General features: G+C 42.7%; 1 protein-coding gene across 2 annotated transcripts in view; it reads right to left on the minus strand.

Annotated features, from left to right (window-relative positions):
* Positions 1-21,124, minus strand: part of LOC132568537 (prostaglandin F2 receptor negative regulator-like) — a 134,834-nt gene that overhangs the window by 20,458 nt on the left and 93,252 nt on the right. The window contains exon 6 of one of the 2 annotated variants that reach the window (XM_060234457.1): positions 11,700-12,119. The exons of the other annotated variant lie outside the window; for it this stretch is intronic. Within the exon in view, the coding sequence (XP_060090440.1) occupies positions 11,700-12,119 (420 nt within the window). The remainder of the gene's footprint in view (positions 1-11,699; positions 12,120-21,124) is intronic. 2 annotated transcript variants of the gene reach the window in all.

The raw sequence follows: 21,124 nt of genomic DNA on the forward strand, positions 1-21,124 counted from the left end.
AGATCTCTTTTTCACTAGTAATTCTTGGATCTCTTGATTGTTCTCGTCAAACCAGTCCTTGTTCTTCCTTGTGGAGAACCCAAGGACTTCTTCAGAGATCAACAGGATGGTAGTTTTTAGGTGTTCCCAGAGTGCTTCTGGAGAAGGGTCTGTGGGGCAACTGGGGTCCTCAATTCTTGACTGGAGTTTTGCCTGGAAGGCAGCTTTAACTTCGGCTGACTGAAGGCTGCCAACTTGAAGCTTCCTCCGAGGGATACCTCCTCTCCTGGGTGTGGGTTTAAAGTGAAGACGGAGATTGCAGCGTACAAGACGATGATCCGTATGACATTCCGCACTGGGCATTACTCGGGTGTGTAAGACATCTCGAAGGTCTCTCTGGCGCACCAGAATGTAGTCGATAAGGTGCCAGTGCTTGGACCGTGGGTGCATCCAGGTTGTCTTCAGGCTGTTCTTCTGCTGAAAGATAGTGTTGGTGATGGTGAGCTGGTGCTCCGTGCAGAATTCTAGCAGGAGGCGCCCGTTATCATTGCAGTTGCCAATGCTGTGTTTGCCAAGTACTCCTTTCCAGGCTTCCGAGTCTTTACCTACTCTGGCATTGAAGTCGCCAAGGATGATCACCTTGTCCTCTGTAGGGGTCTTCCGTACGAGGTTGCGTAGATCAGCATAGAACTTGTTCTTTTCTGCAGGATCTGCTTGAAGGGTTGGGGCATACACACTGAAGAGTGTTGCATGCTACTTGTTTTGAAGTGGGAGGCGCATGGACATGATGCGATCTGAGTGACCTGTTGGCAGGTTTTCGAGTTTGGAGGCAATGGAGTTCCTGACCATGAAGCCAACGCCAGAAAGGTGGCTCTCAGCCTTTGACTTACCCGACCAGTAGAGGGTATAGCCAGCACCATGTTCTTGAAGACTACCTTCCTCAGGGAAACGGACCTCACTGAGAGCTGCTATGTCAGGGAAACGGACCTCACTGAGAGCTGCTATGTCACTGCAAGCTGCTATTTTAGGACTATACCAACTTGTTAACAAGCAGAAATTTATATTCACAAAAGGACTAGGTCAAAGTGGGAAAAAGCATTGTGAAGATTCCCTTTTTGATGACCTTTTAAAGGGGAGGGCTGATATGAACAACTCCTAAATTCACCTGCATGATCTACCATATCTTAGAAAAGGGGAACTGTATATTGTTGCTATCTCAATGGTAACTGTAACTGACAATCCAAATGCTGCTTAGACAAGAGATAATTTTCCCTCCATACTACTGAAGACTGCCCTGAAATGACTCAAGGGCAAGGGCTTTAGTGATATGCGGACTGAGATGACTTCCTGAGAAAGGAGAGAGGGAATGAAACTACCCTCCAGTTAATTCAGAGTTCAGTATTATTCAGCTTTTGAAGAGAACATCTGGAAAAATAACCTTTTCCTAGGAGTTCTGAATGAGAATTTAATAAAGATTTGTTTATTTTTTTTAAAAAAATGCACAGGAATAAAATTTATATGATCTGAAGAGAAACCAGAGTATAAATCCACAGGAATAAAATCTAAGCCAACAAATTTTTAGTAATAATTTCAATGGAGGCCCAGGTCACAAAGGTGGTTCAGCTGGAGTTTTTCCATCTTTGCCAGGTTAAATAGTTGGCCCCATACCTATCACTCTCTGACCTACCCATGGTGATCCATGCAATTGTCACTTCCAGGCTACATTACTGTAACTCATTGTATTTACTGTAACTCATTTTATGTAGGGCTTCCCCTGAGGTTAATCTGGAAAATGCAACTGGTTCAGAATGCAGCTGCAAGGGTTCTCACAGGCAGGGCCAGCGCTAAGGGTTCTGCTGCTCACAGCAGACACCTGCGTAGCGCCCCCACCCCCAGCTCCATTGGGAAATTAAAAGTGACGTCATCAAGCAGGCAAGGGGTGGGGAGAGCCAACCCTTGCGTATCTTTGGGATCGCCTTTCCTGGAATGTCCCCAATAGAGAGTTATGCTTGAATGATCAAAATCTGCTGGTGGTCCCTGGCCCAAAGAGCAGCCAGCTGTCTTCAACCAGAAGATACTCTGATGGGACAGTCTTCCGGGAGAGATAAGGGACCTGCGGGATCTGGTACAACTACATAGGACCTGCAAAACAGCTGTTCCACAGGGCCTATGGTTGGGTATCAGGTGCCTAGCTGATAGCTACAGTGAATTCTGCCCTCTTCCTCCTTCCCCTCTCCCCCATTTCCCCCCTTTCTTACCCTTCTCCAGATGTTTTCTACTGCTCCTCGGTCTGAGTACACCATCTTAAATTGTAAATTGTATACTGCTTTGTTGATTTTATTGCTATTTATCAACTTAGGTTGTATTTTAGAAAGTTTTATTGTATCGTTATGAATTGTCCAGCACTCTGAGCCAGTTCAGGGAGAGCAGATTAGAAATTAAATGAAATAAATAAATATTTGTGTTTTTAACTAAAATTGCATGCGCAGAGTCACAAAGAAATTACAAAATAAATATACACTTCTCCAGAAGGGATTAACATGAAAAAAACTGTACATGCCTTTATAAAGAGGTATGCTCAGACTGAGAATTTCTTTTATATTCAAATCCATAGAAGAACTCTTGAGGCCTGAACTGAAATGCGCATGAGTATTGCAAGCTTGACAAGTTTGTATTCTGAATCCAGCAACCATAACCTTGGCAACATCACTAAGCCCTGCACATTACTGCAGTATAATCTCTCTAAAGCGACTGCTCTCTTTGAAATGGGCTATTTTAATTAAGGAACAGTATCTTGATATCACATTTTGTCTACGGGCAGGAGGGAGAGAAAGAAATTCAAGAAAATAGGCATGTCATTTAATCACATGTAAAAGAATAAAGTTTAAACATCTGGGATCTTGGTTAGGGCTATTTTCTTAAAACATGGGGAAGACACAATCCAATTCTAGAGCCACTTGAAGGCAAGAATGTAATCTAGTCATGCCAGGTTGATAAGAACATTGACATTTCAGTGCTACATTGAACTGAGTATCACCCCCTGCCCATCACATGAACCACTTGAGGAAAAACTGATGTAATGCACAAACCGTTTCTAATCCAAAACATTACTCATATCTACCCAGCATCAGCTTTGGCACTATTACAGTAAAGCTACTATCATCTGTTCATTTAAACAAACCATCCCTTCCCCACATACAGTTCCAGCCAGCTACCACTGCCAGTTATTTTTCCTGTAGATAATATTTTTTTTATCGCTAACCACACATCAAACAGATATTACAAAAAAAAAAATCCTCAGTTTTAGCTGAGTATCACATTTCCAGCCACCAGCTTACAAGAGCCACATAAGAAAGCACATTTCCATCCAATAAGCGCAAAAGAATTGAAGGCTGGGATGATTTTTTAAAATAAAAAAATGATTTTTTAAAATAGAAAAATGATTCTTTAAAATAAAAAATCAAGTTCTTTTATGCTGTCTTGAGCAAATCTCTTTTTCAGAGTATGGGGTGGGGGGAGGGGAGCCAAAGATGATGAAGTGTGTTTCTTCATCAGTAAAGAATATTTTGTTTCATTCATATTTTTAATACCAGTCTCAGCCCATAGCACATCAGACCTTGCTACATTTGGTTCCGTTCAAACGGATTGCAAAAACATTCCTCTGATGTGAGCTCATCAACCCAGATCCAAAGATTACCTCAAGGTTGCCCACAGGTTGCCTCCCTCTTTTAGCCTTTTCTCCTTTGCTCTGCAATAGCAACACACTCCCCCACCACCACCCAAGGATCAGGGAGTATATCTTTCCAGCCCAATTTACATTTCACCTCTATTTTGTAGTGGTTAGGCAGTTTGTGGGCAGTTACTTATCACTCACAAAAGTACATATTTCTCTTGTCAGTTTAGTGGAACAAAACACTGAGCAACAGTTTTGCAGGAAGATCATGCTTGAACATTAGCAGGGCAAGCCTGGGGAAAACACATAGGAGGAGGGGGGAACATGAACCTGTGCAACACCTGTACTTCATGATCACTATACAGACACAGCAGAATATACAAATTGGTGTCATAATTTCTAATAGTTTCAGAGGGTAGCTGTTGTTCTTCAGTAGAGCACCTAGATTCGATTCCAGTAGCATCTTAGAGACCAACAAGATTTTGGGGGTATAAGCTTTTGACAGTGGTATCTGATAAAGGGAGATTTTGACTCTGGAAAGCTTATACTCCCCCAACATCTTATTGGTCTCTGTGCTACTAAACTCAAATCTAGCTATAATTTCTAATAGTTATGCTGCAACAAAACTTTCATGTTTGATCTAAGTGGCCTGTCAGTGTTGGGATGTGGGTAGCTAACTATATGGAGCACAGAAAGAACAATTCTCAGCATGACTGGGATGGGAGCAGGCATGCCACAGCAGAATACAGGAAGCAGGTTGAGCTAATCACTGGGAAGGCCTCAAGCCCAAGTTGGCACAGGGATGCTGGGGAGCTACGTAAACTATAAATTGTAGCTGCCATGAAGGAAGTCAAATTTTGTAGTACAACTTGGAACCAAGTCTAGTGTGATATTTCAGGGTAGGTCTTTTGTGATCAACACACATATGAAACATGCTATTTTACTGTAGCTAAAAAGGTAATAAAGATAGCCAAAGCTTACATCCACCTATTTTTTTCTAAAGCACGTATCAGTTCACGATGTTGTGTTTCACCATTACCCAGAGCGCTGAAGTGGCACATCCTACTCAGTTATTGATAGCTCCTCTTCCCTTTAAAGAAAGGTAGGCAAGAAGCATGTTGCCCTCTTGATCTCACAGTTATTTTACATGCTCATCTCAGATTCCATCTTCAGGATGTTACTGAATGGTGCAGGGCTGCCAAGAGTCACATAAGAATATAAGAGAAGCCAGGTTGGGTTTCCTGCTATGCTACTCTTATGTCCTAAGTTGAACAACCAGGGATGAGAAGGAGTTGAGACCAAGACGGAGGTGAGTTAGAAGGTGGTGCGGGGGGGGGGGGGGGGGGAGGAGAGAGAGAAACCAAGGCATACTATGAGAGGGAGAGAACAAAGTTAAGGAGGTCTACACCTTTGAAAGATGTGGCTAAGCAGACAAAACAATGGAGCTGGGTGCAAGGAAAGGAAGAGGTAAAGAGACTGCTGGAAACAATAACCTTGTTAGGAGGCTGCAGCCTGATAATGAGTCTAGATGGGCTGACTGGTCTTGCCTTGCTCCAGTATTGGCTTGCTTAATAAATTCCACAGACTAAGCTGCTGGGAGCAGAAAGGAGAAAAATGCCAATTTATTGTGCTCTGCTTTTGCTGAGCCCCTAGTGGCTGCACTGCAGAAGTGTATTAGAGGTAAAATAAATCATGATGCATTCTGACTGCAGTGCGGCTTCACGGGCCTTCCAGCTGACTTGTGCCCTGGGAATTTTGTCCTCCCCCATCTCCCCCCCGCCACTCAGCAGCCTTGGAATGGCATGTCTTAATAGAGCTTCAACACAAATAATCTAGACCAATTCTGCATTTAGCACTTTCCTCCCTTCTGTGTGGGGCTCCTCATAGCTATTTTTTCCAGATCCTGCACTGGCATTTCTAGAGCAGGGTTGCATGTTCCCTGCTTGCTCCCTGCCCTGTGCAAACTCAATAGCCAAAAATGAGACCTGGGCAAAGGCTAGTATAGAGTCGGTCCTAGATTATGCAGCCACCCCCTTTTCCATAGTCTCTGTCCTAAGGATGGCTCTCATAGCTGTTCCTTATTCTACTCAAATACATTTATGACCCCTAAGAGGAGATACCACAGCCAACCTAATGCTTCCAGTCCTCATCCATTACATGGCCGCTGTACATACTTAGGGAAATGCAAGGGTCTCAGAGAAAATACTGACAATCACAGCAAGCAGTATTGCTAAGAGGTCAGAGTTGCCCCATAACATTGTAATATCAACATGAAGTTCCATCTGCAGCCTTGTACAATAACTGGGTCACCCAGAGAAGAAAAAAAGACACTCCACGCTGATAACTCCTAACCATGCACAGAGACCTAGATCACAAGCTGTACAGAAGATTAGTACAGCAAGTACTGAAAAATTACAGCAGCCAAACTACAGAATCTAAAGAAACAGAACTTGTAATCAACAAGTAGAATGTTCCTTTTAAAATAGTCATACCATTCCACTTGGCAGCTTTATATACATACAGTAGTAGTACAATGGTACAATGCAAAGAATATGCCTATCCCTTATGCCATCCCAAATGACAACAGTTCCAGAAAAGCTGCAATACCAGATTATTGTAACGGGGTCAAATCATTGTTAATATTCCACCCTTCCACCATATAACAGTGTATTTTTTGTTTCATCTCTAAAGATCTTGCTGATCAAAGTAGCGTTTCTTTAGTTCCATGTTTATCACCACTCCATCCTTGAGTAGATGCCTCGTGCTCTTGCCTCATTGTTTTTTGGAGAAAATGTAATGAGCTGAAAGTGAAGCAGACTATTAATTATGAACTATGAAACAAAGAAAAACACTGGATCATCTCTAGGTGGCCCACAACTTGTTTAAAGTATACACTATACAGAAAGAATTCAAAGTCTAATGGGATGAATTGAGAGATATTTCAACCTACCTAATCAAAGCCCATTTGACCGTTTAGACTGTGAAATTGTCCCAAAAGCACTGGTGAGTACTCATTTTAGGAGACTGAATACAGCACACTGAATTATCTTCGATAGCTACAGAGGAGGAAGCATATAGATGATTTTTGTTCTACATTTATAAGCTCTAGAAGGTAGCTTATAAAAGAAGTGGCTTCTGACTAAATGTTAAAAAAACTAAAAAAAAAATCATTTCTCATAATGGAAACAAGCAAGCAGTTATACCCCCCCCCCCCCAACCACAATTGGTACCATTTTAATAGTGTGAGTTGGGGATGAGTAACAAGATGGCCATGTTTGCAGAAAGTAAATTATTCAGGATGAAGAAAAAACAAGCAACTGAAAAGTCCCCCAAAATGATGTTCAAATTAGGTGAATGGGCAACAAAAATGGATTATTTTTTTACTTGCTTCATTTATACTTCACAGTGGGGACCCAAAATGACTCAAATTGTTCTCTCCTGCATTTTATTCTCACAACCATGTGACATAAATTAAGGTGAGAATGTGTGAGTGGTCTGAGGTTGCCCAGTGAGTTTCCATGGAAGAATGGAACTTGTATACCATGTTGGCTCCAGTTAAATGATGCATTTGGGGACAAAAAATCCTAAGCATATAAAATGCTCTGAAGAGGTCTAAACTGACAGCAGTTACTGGGCACAAGGTATTTAGGCTGTGGCTGACAGTTCAGTGGTGGTGAAAAAGCTACTTGTGGCTGCCAAAACATAAATTCCATTATATGAGTTATTAAAGAATGGATAGAAAATAAGATAGTATCACAATGCCATTACAGAACCTATGGTACAGGTACCATATTGTGTATTGTGTACAGTTATGGGTGCCCCAATTGTAAAGACTACAAGTGCCAGAAAGGGCAAACAAATGCTCAGGTGGTCGGAGGTTCTTCCTTTTGAGGAAAGGCCAAAACATTTGGGGGCTTTAGAGTGTGCAAGAAAGACAGCCAGGACAGGGCAAAACAGAAGGTCACCAAATTATTTATCATATGGAAATGGGTACCCTTTGACCCTTGTTTGTACTACCATAGCAACATAGTCTGTGTTTCTTTCTGAAAGAGCAGACCTGTTTCAGCACAGAAGACAAAATAATTGTGAACTCTCTCACATCTGATTGAGGGGGAAGCTGGAGACAGTCTTACAATGGAACTATTACAGTCAGCCTCAAGCTTAATTTCTCTTGTGAAAAAAGAAATCGGGATGGTCATAGCAAAGGATGGTCATAGCAAAGAGCACAGAAACCACTTGCACCAGTGTTACTTTAGAAATGTGCATATCCTGGGATATAACCTCTGAAAAGGAGTCTATTAATTGCCGCCTGGGAGTGACTCACATTCTAGGGAGGGTGGCCTGGGAATGTGAATCAAATGCCAAATCTTGTCCAGTATCACGGCAGAGGGTGGTGCTGGGGCTTGGAATGGAAGTGGTGCTGGTGAGCTCTGAAGTTCTGCATTCTCATAATATGAATGTCAAAGGTAAAGAAAGAAAAGAAAGAGTTGAATTTATACCCCGCCCTTCACTCAGAGTCTCAGAGTGGCTTACAGTCCCCTTCCTTTCTTCTCCCCACAGCAGACACCCTTGAAGTAGGTGGGGCTGAGAGAGCTCTTAAAGAGCTGTGACTGACCCAAGGTCACCCAACAGGCTTCATGTGGAGGAGTGGGAAGCTGAACCTGGTTCTCCAGATTAGAGTCCACTGTTCTTAACCACTACACCAAACTGGCTTTCACACTGTCCTAATTTATGTCTTCCTGCCCCAACCCTGGCTCTGAATGGCAACACCTTTGCATCATGCAGGTTCAATGACAACAAGTGATATCTCAGGGCGGGGAGGGGACAAACAGATTGGTCTGTTTGCTGTTGATGAAGACTAAGACATCAAAACATTGGACCAGTAAGAGAGACTGAGGGCAGACCCACAAGACAGAAAAGTTGGAAATTTTAAGGAGAAAGACTGAAAAAGAAGCACAACGATTTAACAATTCAAGTGATGTTATTACTGTGGCAGTCAAAGGAACAGAGTGGGAAGGTACAGCCCTCTAGTGCTGGACTTGGGCAAAGGTAGAGTCAACACCATTAAAGTTGCTGCTTTAGAAGATTCTGAGCAGTCTGTAGAGGCACACAGGCCTTAGGTATGACTTCAGAGACTATGAAGGAGCTTCACATTCACAAGCAGGAGGCCTTGAGATACCAGTTCATGGGGGCAGGCCCGGTCCTTGGGCGCATAGCAGACTCAGGCCTGCCATGCCCCACCCCCGTACCACCTCCTCCCTCCCCTGCCTCCTCCCCCGTAGGTCTATTTAAATGCCTGGAACTGGCGCTACAGTGCCGGGCTCCAGGCTATCTAAAGGTGCGCCCCATCCCACGATCAGCTGATCAGCATGGGGGGGGGACGCCTTTAGAGAGCCCAGAGACCAGCGCTCCACTGCCGGTTCCAGGCATTTAAATAGACCGGGGGGGGGGGGTGGAGGGAGGGAGGGAGGAGAAGGCTGGGGAGCAGGCAAACTAGACGTTTGTCTAGGGGGGAGGGGGGATGGCCAAATTCGGTGCCCCAACCCTGCTAGTGCCCTAGGCAACCACCTAGTGGGCAAGCCAGCCCTGCCTAGGGGTCAGCAATGAGGGAAGGATCCTGACTCATCATCCAGATTGACTAGTTAGACACTATGAGAGACAGAATGCAGGTCTTTGGGTCTGACAAGAGCTAAATTGTTACATAGAACATTTTAAAATCATTAGTGAGTGAGATGGGATGAATAGGGAACTCTCCAACTGGAAAGATCTACTGGAAATAATTTTGCTATATTTATCTGTAGAAGTTCATGGAAACAAGAATAATTTAAAAAAATAATAATCATATAGCATGCTAGGGTTCCTGCAGCAATAATTAAAAAAAAATCATAATCACTGGAGCAAGAATGCATGTAAAGTCACCAACCTGCACAGATAAAAAGTAGCCTTAGAGACCTCCTGCAGTTCAGCTAGGTTGCACATTGTGATGTGTATGTACAATGAAAAGCTTTCCTTGAAACATGAAACCATTCAGACAAAGAGATGCTCCGAGAAAAGCCCTGGCAGGAAGCCAAGCTAGTACTACGAAGATCTTCGAATCCAAATAAGTCCTTCCAGCTTTAAAAGAAATCAATACAGACACTGAAGTCTCTTGCAGCAACCACTAAAAGCTTTTATGTGAAAATCTTTAAGGATTTCCTTTAACAATAGTTCTTCCAATCTTTATTGGCTTCTAAGATGTACACAAAGGAAAATGCCTACGTTGGGCCCATCTCCAGTGTTATGAAGCATCTCGGATATTTTAACTTGAACAAAACCACAGCAGGGATATAAACAAGGACTAGCCAGTGTGTTAGCATTGCTTCACACTGAACACAGTACCACAGGCATAGAATCACAGAGCTGGAAGGAGCCATACAGGCCATCTAGTCCAACCCTCTGCTCAATGCAAGATCAATGCATGGCAGAGTTTAAGTGAATGCTTTAAACTGGAAGGGGAACCAAGTATCCCTAAACTCTGGAGCATATGTAATGTACACTCACTGGACATTGACTGGTCATACCACCACTATGCCTTTCCATCATACTTTCAGTTTTCATGTCAAAAATGAATCCATAATGCCATGTGGAGTGGCTCTTATCTACCATTATCTCTCCTGTGCATGTATTTGGGGGGGAAATTGCCCAATAAGAGCAATATCCCTGCCTGGTGGAATGAGCTCCCCCTGGAGATCCAGGCCCTGCGGGATCTACTTCAATTCCACAGGGCCTGTAAAACAGAGCTCTTTCACCAGGCTTTCAGCTGAGGCAGTGGACATCACTTGTTATTGGCCTCCCCACATTCATTCCATCCTAGTGCTGTAGGACCTGCTGGACCTGGACAATAGACCACGTTTGTGAGGCAGAATTTGCCATTTTAGTCTCTACTATTACTCTGTAATTGTAGATCTTAATATATTTTAATTGATTTTTAACTGATGATTGTCTTTTATGATGTAACCCGCCCTGAGCCTGTTCTACGGGAAGGGCGAGCTAAAAATCAAATCAAATAAATCAAATTAAAAAAATAAGAGCAGAAAATGTACAAAGGGGCTGAGACAGAAGGAAGTAAGGAATATGTAAGTAAGGAATACTGTGGCCCTTTACTCAGTGTAGCCCCATTTCTATCATAAGTAGACAAACCAACACTATGCACAAATCTGCCTTTTAGATGTCTGCTACAACTGAGACACTCTGCATTTTTGCTGCCAGACTGGAAGTTCTGCTTGGTGAAGAAAAGAGGTTGTTATCTACTGAAAGAACAATCAGCTTGAAGGCATGATCAACACATCACTTCTCATTCATAGCATGGATAAGCAGGTGGTTCTCACTACTGCATGTACAGAGTCAAAATATTACTGTTGCTATAACAGACTTTCAGACTGGCATTCAGGGCATAAAACAGCTGAACCCTAAATACTGCTTAGCCTCCCTGCATTGAGTAGTATACTGCGTGCCCTACCTGTTCTTCCACACAGAAGGGCAATGTGATCAAAACACAGGATTATAAAATACTTGGTTTAAAATGACCATATGAAATTGTCCACTGCACATCCATTTTTGATCCCTAAAGCAACTGTGAACCCCGCCCCCCCTCCATAGTAACGGGGCAGATAGAAGAGCTACACAATGTACCACTACTAGTCACAGCTCTGACTGGGCAGAAATTGTGAAAAACTGCAGTTGAGCATAATGAAATATGTATGCATTGGGCAACTTATAATAGAAGTTCAAATCTACAACAGACTGGATCCCCTATAATTGTGCCCATGCACATGAAGAACCATGTCCTGATTTCTCCTAGTGATTAAATGAATCTCCTGACTTACAAGTAGTGTACAATTTTGTTCCAGAACAGAGACAAAATTCTGTCCACAATTTCCTAAATACTAGCTGTCTCAGGATGTGTCTGCAGGAACTGAAGAAGTCATCCTCCCTCATCAACCACCTTTGCAAGCACTGTCTTCATTATGTTCTTTCCACTATTGCCATATTGAAGTTGTGTACTGACCTGAGGTCTGAAAGTCTATCTGGATGGGGTTGGATAAGCCATTGACTGCCTCTCGCCACATGCCTCCACCCCCTGGTGACCATGCAGTCACCACACAACGATACAGCCCAGCATCAGAAATCTGCGTCTGGTACATTCTGTAGCGGAACTCATTCTCCTGGACCTTCTCTAGGACCACACCATCCACCCGGTCCTGGTCTGTCCAATCTTCCCGTCTCACCACTGAATCTTGATTGAGGGAAATGATGCGCATGGTTCCATTGGCATTTGAATGGTCATTCAGAGACTTCTCTGCTGTAATGAGGACTGAGTAACGAGGACTTTTGATGTTCCGGGAAGACACCTTGCATGTCATTTCAAAGGTGTGCCCAGCCATGAAGAACGGCTTCAGCTTCACAGCTTCTACAGTCAGTGCATAATCTGAGAAGAGCAAAGAAGGCATAGATATAAGAAACAAGCAAAGGACAGATAAACATATAAAGCAGCAAGGGATTAAAAACAGCCATTTCCAGTCCCTGCAGTGCATTTTAATACAAAAGTTCTGGAGTGCTTTGCAGTCTGTTACATGCACAGTTGCAGGACAGTGAGTTCCCCATGTGAGAGGGCTTTCAGAAGCAGCATGCTGCATTTATAACTGAAAAAGAAACAGCAAGGAAAAGGTAGGTGTGCAGAATAATTACATACTTAAAATTTTATCTCCATGCTTCAAGTCCTAAGTGAGCTTTAACAAGAAGCCAGGGCTGCCATTTCACATTACAGAATGCCTGTGAAAATGAATATAGATAACCTTCAAGTATGAAACCAACAGAATTTCTGATACGGAAGATTTTAGAAACGATATTCAACAATGGACAGTTCTTTGAAGTATCTCTAAACTTAAGGTTTCTCACTTTATTATAGATATTTATCCAGCATTTCCACCTGCATTTTGTCAATGGTATGCTTGGTGCTTTTTAATCCCTTTTTCTTTTAGAGGACTTTTAAGGCAGAATAGAAACAAGAGTACAGTATGTATAGGCTAGCATGGTGGTAACTTCTTGTCACCGTGTTCTTGAATACAGAATATTCCCAGGTCTAAAGGAAGTGACATTAGGGACTAGACTATATGCTTATTTTCCTGAGCCACTTCCTGAACTTGCATAATTGCAACCAAAATCAGTTGTAGAAGCAGTGCAACCAGACCCATTTCATGCCATATGGCCTGGTGACACAAGCTCTCCATCACAGATGCATGTCACTGGAAGAAACTGCTGACTGTGATTTCCTTCAGCACTGATAGGCACTCTCCCTCCCTCCATGTAAATATATGGTTACATATGTCTTGGGTGCATGGCATAAATATAACATAATCAGCTTAAGAACCCAGCTACTTTAGGATCAAAATAATTTTGTTGTTTGAAACTGTGAAGGTTTAAATCAAGTGTAGTTATCAAGTAACCCAATTTCTTATTTCAGGAAACATACTATACAAGAAATGAAAACATTTAAGAATACAAAAGTTCAAATATTAATATCAGATCAAGACTGAACAAGACTGACATTCAGATTATTCTCATGAAGACAATTCCACTGTACCCCCAAACTGGTTGAAAGGAGTTACTGTAATCACTAATACAGTATCCAATTTCTATGACTGGTCTACTGTCCAGAAACTTACAGCTATTACTTGTAAATAGGAACTGAGCTACCATTATATACAGTTCCAGTATACAACACTTGTTTTCTCTTTCTGTTTAATCTTATTTTCTTTTTCTACTCAACCTGATCTCCATTTGCACAGATATGTCACATATGGGGGGGGGGAAGGCAGAATTCCTGTTATTTATTGTTTTTTGCTAGCTTGGTGCTTGGGGCTGTTTGTACAACAATACATTTTCTTCTACTAAAAACTGGCTGCATATTAAACAGGAGGTGAATCTTTTACAAGGCCACAGGGAAATAAGATATACTGAGCTTGCCACACACTTCCCAAAATTAAAACTACATACAATAATACTTTTGTCTTCCCTCAAGAGAGCCGAAAGGTATTTGTTGTGATTACATTTTACAGTATTCTGCCTTCAAACAGCAGTTTTCACAATGAGTAGCACCACCTAGAAGATGAGAAAACTAAGCATGACAACTATAGCAGCATCACACAAAGAAGATCACAGTGCAATACTATATAAAGGCAAGAACAAGAAAGAACAATGTGCCAATGCTAACTTGGCTGAGTACCAAATCATTCCATATACCATATTAAAAGTGTCACAGAGTTAACAGATGCAGAGTTTATTTCTAGGTTGTTATGAGTGTGTGCAAAGTCTGAGGCAGGGCTCTAACCTGCCCAAATGCTCATCCAAGCCCCCACCTGTGTTCCCACCCACCCCTCTGTTCCCCAGTAGCCATAAATCCAGTATGCAAGTTTGATCAGTTGATCAACACAGCAGCATGGTCAGCTTATGCCCACAGAAGGGACAAGTTTGCTTGGACCATAGATGTGGCCTATTTCAGATAAATAGTTTGACAACCAGAAAAGGGCAACTCGCTGGGCATAAGATTAGATTAAAGTGCATTGCTCAGACAGGCTCCCATTTGTACTAGATAAAGGCATGCACTGGCTTTCTGAACACAGAGACTGCAGAGCAGCAGGTAAATAGCCTAGAAAAGGCAGCAGTAATTCTGTGCAAACGTTTTTTGCCCATTTCTCTTTCAGTTTCATTCATTCCACAAATCTAGGCTTCCCAAACCCCCCGCTTTGGCGGGAGACTTCTGGGTTCACAGCTTCATCCCCCAGTCTCCAGAAATCAGGAAGCGGGGGGTGGGGGGGTGGAGGGGGGGAGAACATACCTGTAGGGTTCATGTTGGTATAGCAGTTTGTAAAATGTCTGTCCTGAGCAGTTTGTAAAATGTCTGCCCCTTTAAGGCTGGGCAGGAAGGAGGAAACAGGAAGGGCTTCGGAGAACGGCCCCTCCCTTTCTTTGCTTTCGTTTTCACAGCAGGCAGAGGGAAGAAGACCAAGTAAGTATTTGTGTGTGTGAGAGAGGGAGGGGGCAGGGAGGGGGGATTCCCTGGTATGGAGGCCCTCCCCCCCTTTAGAAAGCGTGGGGGGGAGGGAAATGTCTACTAGGCACTTTATTATTCCCTATGGAGAACAATTCCCATAGGGAATAATAGGGAACTGATCCGTGGGTATTGGGGGCTCTGGGGGGGGCTATTTTTTGAGGTAGAGGCACTAAATTTTTAGTATAGCATCTAGTGCCTCTCCCCAAAATACCCCCCAATTTTCAAAACGATTGGACCAGAGGGTCCAATTCTATGAGCCCCAAAAGATGGTGCCCCTATCCTTAATTATTTCCTATGGAAGAAAGACATTTAAAAAGGTGAGCTGTCCCTTTAAATGTGATGGCAAGCACTCCCTTGGAGTTCAATTATGCTTGTCACATCCTTGTTCCTGGCTCCACCCCCAATGTCTCCTGGCTCCACCCCCAAAGTCTCCTGGCTCCGCCCCCAAAGTCCCCAGATTTTTCTTTAATTGGACTTGGCAACCCTACACAAATCAAAGTGCTATTACCTAATGGATGCAATAGCCTTGAGATATGCACCTTTAACTACCATTCGGGAAGGGCAGGGCTGTGCATTCATTTCCAAAAAGAGAGGAAAACAATCGAAAACAAAAAAGGCTGCTCATAATGGTCATTAGGTTAATAAAAATTAATGAGACTAACAATTATTGCGCTTTACATCCAATTGCTGCATCTGTAGTAGCATCTACACACCATGCACCTACATCAGTTTTACACAGACAGCTGTTTACACTGAGCCCCACACAGGTAACTTCATTTTAAGTAATCAGTATCAATTTTGTCTATAGAGGTAATAAAGATTACATGATAATGATGAGAATTTTGCCTATGGAGATGTTCAGTGACAGAAAACAGTTTAGGATTAATTTTCTAGCCCAATGCACTTACAGATGTAAAATCTATGGAAATTTTGAGGGAAACTGAAATATACACACCTATCAAAACATAGCCCTGACCTGGATAGCCCAGGCTAACCTGATCTTGTCAGATCTCAGAGGCTAAAGAGGATCACTGCTGGCTAGTATTTGGATGGGAGACCACCAAGGAATACCTGGGTCATGGCCCATAGGCAGGCAGTGGCAAATCACCTCTGAATGTCTACAGCAGAGGTGTCAAACTCATCATTTATGAAGAAGAAGAATTGCATTATACCCCGTCCTTCTCTCTGAATCAGACTCAGAGCAGCTTACAATCTCCCATGTCTTCTCCCCCCACAACAGACACCCTGTGAGGTGGGTGGGGCTGAGAGGGCTCTCACAGCAGCTGCTCTTTCAAGGACAACCTCTGCCAGAGCTATGGCTAACCCAAGGCTGTTCCAGCAGGTGCAAGTGGAGGAGTGGGGAATCAAACCTGGTTCTCCCAGATAAGAGTCCCCGCACTTAACCACTACACCAAACTGGCTCTCGGATTATGAGGGTCGGATTTGATATAAATGAGATCTTGTCAGGCCAGGCAAGATGTGATATAAAATGTAATGGTAGGTAACTGAGATATAAACTTTATAAAGGACACAAACAAAATTAAAGTTTTAAAAAAACCTTAAAAGCAAGCTGTAACACATAAGTAAGCAAGAAATAGGGAGAAGGAAGCAGATAACAGCTAAAAGTTGCCTCAAGGGCCTGATCTGGTCCATGGGCCACATATTAGACACCCCTGGTCAATAGTGCTGAAAGCCCTAAGAGGCCGCCATAAGTCAGCTGGGACTTGGCAGCACAACAACAAAAATCAAAATATAAACTTATTTTGCCATTTTATCATCATAAGATGTAACAGTTATGTGGGACACAGCTTCAGTTTGGAATGCCATAAGCATGCTTAAGTAACATATTTAAGAGTTAACACACAGGCTTGGCTGAAAAAGATAGAAGAGTTAGTCTCAGTGCAGGCGCTGAGACCAAGACAACCAACATACCATCCTTTTCTCTAGCAGAAACATCTTTCTCTATGCCTCATGAATCTCTACTGCTTTTCTCAGTAACAACAGAAGTAGGGGGTTCTTAGACCTCAAACCAGATTTAAGTGGTCAAAACAAATGCACACATAATGATTTTTTGCTACATCAGTTTGTAGCCAATGAACTCATGCCAACTTGATATAATGTATTAGCAATGCGTAGCTGAATCTTGCAATGAAATTATGCTGGATGTTGCAGCCGGTTAGTATGTATATATGCCAACATGTACCAACGTATCATCAAGAGTATTTATAGTTTTGACCACCCTGAAAGGGGTGGAGCAGCTTGGTATGCAGGCCTTGGCTTAGCACTGCTCAGCATCTTTATTGCAATAACTTCTTTTTCCTACTCATCCAGACTTCAGCTGCATGTCTTTTATTGGGCAAAGGCATTCAGATTGCAGATTTGTGAAACAGTTATAATTTAGCATATAAAACTGTATTACATATTTATGCAATTTCAGAATACAAATGCCTTTGTTTAGGTGCCTATTGTGGAGAGAGGAAGGGAAAGCAATTGTAACCCACTTTGAGACTCCTTCAGGTAGTGAAAACTGGTATAAAAACCAACTCTTCTCTTTTTACAAGCAAAATTGCAAATATATCCAATCCTAATAAAAGAGAGTTGCAAACTACTGCACCCTATATTTTAGATTTTTTTTTAAACCATCATTCTGAAAGAGAAAAAAGTCTGTTTCTTAAAAGTATTTTTAATCAGGTTTCACAAAATTTCACTGGAAAAATTGGGGGGGGGGAGAGTCCTAGCCCCCCTCTAATATTTCTTATCCCTCCCATGCCTTTGTATCTCTATCCACATTCTACACCTATCATTTCTAAACAGGCATAATCAGTGATAAACAGTCCATAGATGCTCTTATGATTTTGTCTGTCTGCTGCAGTGGACATCCATACTGTTACTGTGTATCCATTTTCATTGATGAACCTCTATGAGCATAAAACAGGACTGTACTTAAATGCAGGGCTTTTTTGGTAGAAAAAGCCCAGCAGGAACTCATTTGCATATTAGCCCATACACCCCTGACATCACTATTGTTTTTCACAGGGCTTTTTGTAGAAATAGTCCAGCAGGGGCTTATTTGCATATTAGGCCACACCTCCTGATGTCAAGCCAGCCGGAACTGCGTTCCTCCTGCTCAAAGAAAGGTCTGCTTAAATGTAACTTTTGTTCGTTGAGAGGTCTTCTGTGCAGACACACACTGGCAACTCTCTCCCTCCCTGGCTTCTCTGGAATCCAAACAGAAGCCTGGAGGTGTGCCCTGATGGGAGCCTCTTTTAAAGGATTAGCTATGCCTGACTGAAGGAATCCTTTCCTGGCTGCCCTCAGTTTCAAGGTGAAATTCTTGAAGGCATGGCTTAACAGAGCCTTGCAATCCTCAATGGCTCTTTGTGAACAAATGGTATTGTATGTATCAGGAGGGTATTATGCCTTAGTTGGGATTGTTTGGAGCTCTTCAGTCCCTGTAGTTTTGGAGAGTTGCTGAACTGGGTGGATTTTCCTGTTCTTATTAACAGAGATGTTCAGAGACAACAGGCTAGTTATACTCAGGCCTACTGAGCTTGATTTTACCACTCACTCTATTGGGACTTCCTCAGTTCCAGGGTCAGAACTAATTCTCTGTTGATCTTGGCTCTGAGCCCTCTTGCTAATACCTAGTTCTAAAGGCTGACACATTGACCACCACCTTGCTGCAGTCTCTCAGCACTGAAACTTAATCCTAACAGGGGCTTTGGCACACTGTCAGCTTCCCCTGTCAGTTTCATGTATGCCCTTCTTTCTAGCAGGGAATGTCATGGACCCTCCTCAGGGATCTCAGTCTCTGCTTCTGGGACAGACTGTCCAAGGAATCACTCTGATGTGACACCATCTGCAGTGAAAGCCAGTGTGGTATAGTGGTTAGAGCACTGAGCTAGGATCTGAGAGACCACCCTGGTTCATATGCCATTCTGTCTGAAACCCTGCTTGTAACGTTGGGCTCACCACATTATCTCAACCTGACTTGTCTTTGCAGGGTTCTAGTGAGGAAGAATAGGAACGTATAAAATGTTATAAGTAACTTTGAGTCCTAACTGGGGAGTAAGATGGGGTAGAGATAAACTTCATATCCATCTTTTTAAAGGACATCTTATGTTTCTACTCAAAATAGCTGCCTGATGGGACAAAGTCTTTGACACACAGACTAATTATTAACTGCTGTTAGAACTTCTACTACAAGTCTTCAGCAAATATTTACTTGATTCCACTGTTCATCTCCATTGTTGTTACTGATCTGCAGGTTAAATAGCACTTCATCTCTAATTCAGTCACTGCAGAATGTGAGTGCCACAAACCATTAGCTTGGATGGGAAGTGAAGTTCTATGCCAGATTTTCCCTTTAAGTTGTGAATCAACAGGTCAATATGGCCCTTTACTATCTCCCATAAAGGTAATTTGACACATCATGATTTACAGACTATGCTAGGGATGTATGTGACAAATCTGTTCCTTTAACCTGGGTGAGTCTTTTTACACTGCTGTGCTAGGAATTCGTCAGGGGCAGGAGGGGGGTCCACAGAGAAGCTATGAATTTTTCAGTCCAGTTACACTCTATGAAGAGTTACAGGCTTGCTGCCAGATCCTTAAGAGTCACCTCTCCCCCCCCCCTTCAAATAATGTAATGTCTCAAAAGTTGTGCACACTTTTTTTCCCATGTGAAAGATGCCAGGTCATTTGGAGCATCTCCTACTGAAAAGTCTCTGGTAATTGGACTTGTAAAAAATCCTTTAAATTCATTAATCTATTCTTTGTGGTGATTTACTCTACAAGGAAAATAAAAACTTTGGTCTGGTGCCTTGTCCAATACTCACAGGTTTCTCACATGTTTCAAGCCCATGTCACTTTGGGTGCTCAGACCCAAGATCTTCCCCACCTCTCCTCTAAGGAGAGATTGCCTTGTCTTTCCATTAATTAAATTATCCAGTTAGTACTACTCCAGGACACAAAAAAAGGTGCTATTTAGAATTATTATTTGTACTCTCTCTCTTTCCCTTCTGCCCCCTTCCACCCCAAAGGAGGAAGAGGGAGGAGACTTCAGCCAATGGAGGGAACACACAATTGAGGGAGCCAGGTGAAAGCAAGCTGCAATGCAGCAGCCCTGGGGGACACCATAAATCAGCTGTGATTTGATGGCACACACAAAAAAGGTGACATTGTACCATAATTTGGGTTTTGGTGTATATTTTACTCTTCGGGGGAAGTCCAAATTTGTCTTTCTTTCCAAACAGGTAATCTGCATCACATTGGTGGTCTCAGCGCTGCCTTTTTCTCAGGGTACTTATTTTGACTCCAAGTCTCCAGAAGTGTCACCTTAAATGCCTCCTCCCCCACTATTGTGTGGGGGCCTATGGGCATGTGTCTCCCAGTGGTTCCTGGTCTTCTACAAAATTAATTTGTCTTTTATTTTGTGCAAACACACACAATATTCCATATAGTCATGGAATATTAAGTTTTCCTTGACTAACACAGACCCAATTTTCAGATACTCTGATTGGAGTCCTCTGCTACTTGGCCTTGCCCTATAATGGGATATTCCATGCCTCAGCCTTTTTTTGCAGCATTCTTGACAGGGACCCTTCTAATCCGTCAGGAGGTAATCTGCCTTTATGCTTTTTCTCTGGCTGCTTTGCTACACAGATTGCTCTGCAAGCTACACAAGTACACTTATGGTGCATACTGTGGTGCATACTTTCTTCGGCCACATCACATCTGCTTCACTGCTTTCATTGTTATGATGCAGATCTGTCTAATCTCATTCCTGCTAACAATTTTGGTAGGTTTGATCAGCTTTCTCCTGCATTGTAGCAATAGCCTCAGATTTTTCTGAGTGGCAAGCACCACTCCTTCACTACCATAACTTGTACCTCTAAATGAAAAAGAGTCTCCACTGAGGCTGTAACAGGGTTTGGACTCTGCTTCTTGTGTTGTTGATTATGTTTTGGCCACTGGTGGGACTCATACTCTCTTAAATGTTTGAGAGCCAATTTAGCGTAGTGGTTAAGTGTGCGGACTCTTATCGGGGAGAACCCACTCCTCCACTTGCAGCTGCTGGAATGGCACTGGATTAGTCATAGCTCTCACAGAGTTGTCCTTGAAAGGACAGCTTTCTGGGAAACATCTCTCAGCTCCATCCACCTCACAGGGTGTCTGTTGTGGGGGAGGAAGGTAAAGGAGATTGTGAGCCATTCTGAGATTCAGAGTGGAGGGTGGGATATAAATCCAGTATCTTCTTCTTCTTTCTCCTCCTCCTCCTCACTGGATTTCTAAAGATATTGCAGAGATATAATCCCTTGTTTGATTTTTTGCAATTCCTTAGTAATTCATTTAGAATATGGTTTTTTTTCTAGTACGCA

Source organism: Heteronotia binoei, chromosome 3, assembly GCF_032191835.1.
Source record: "Heteronotia binoei isolate CCM8104 ecotype False Entrance Well chromosome 3, APGP_CSIRO_Hbin_v1, whole genome shotgun sequence".
NCBI classification, from domain to species: Eukaryota; Metazoa; Chordata; class Lepidosauria; order Squamata; family Gekkonidae; genus Heteronotia; species Heteronotia binoei.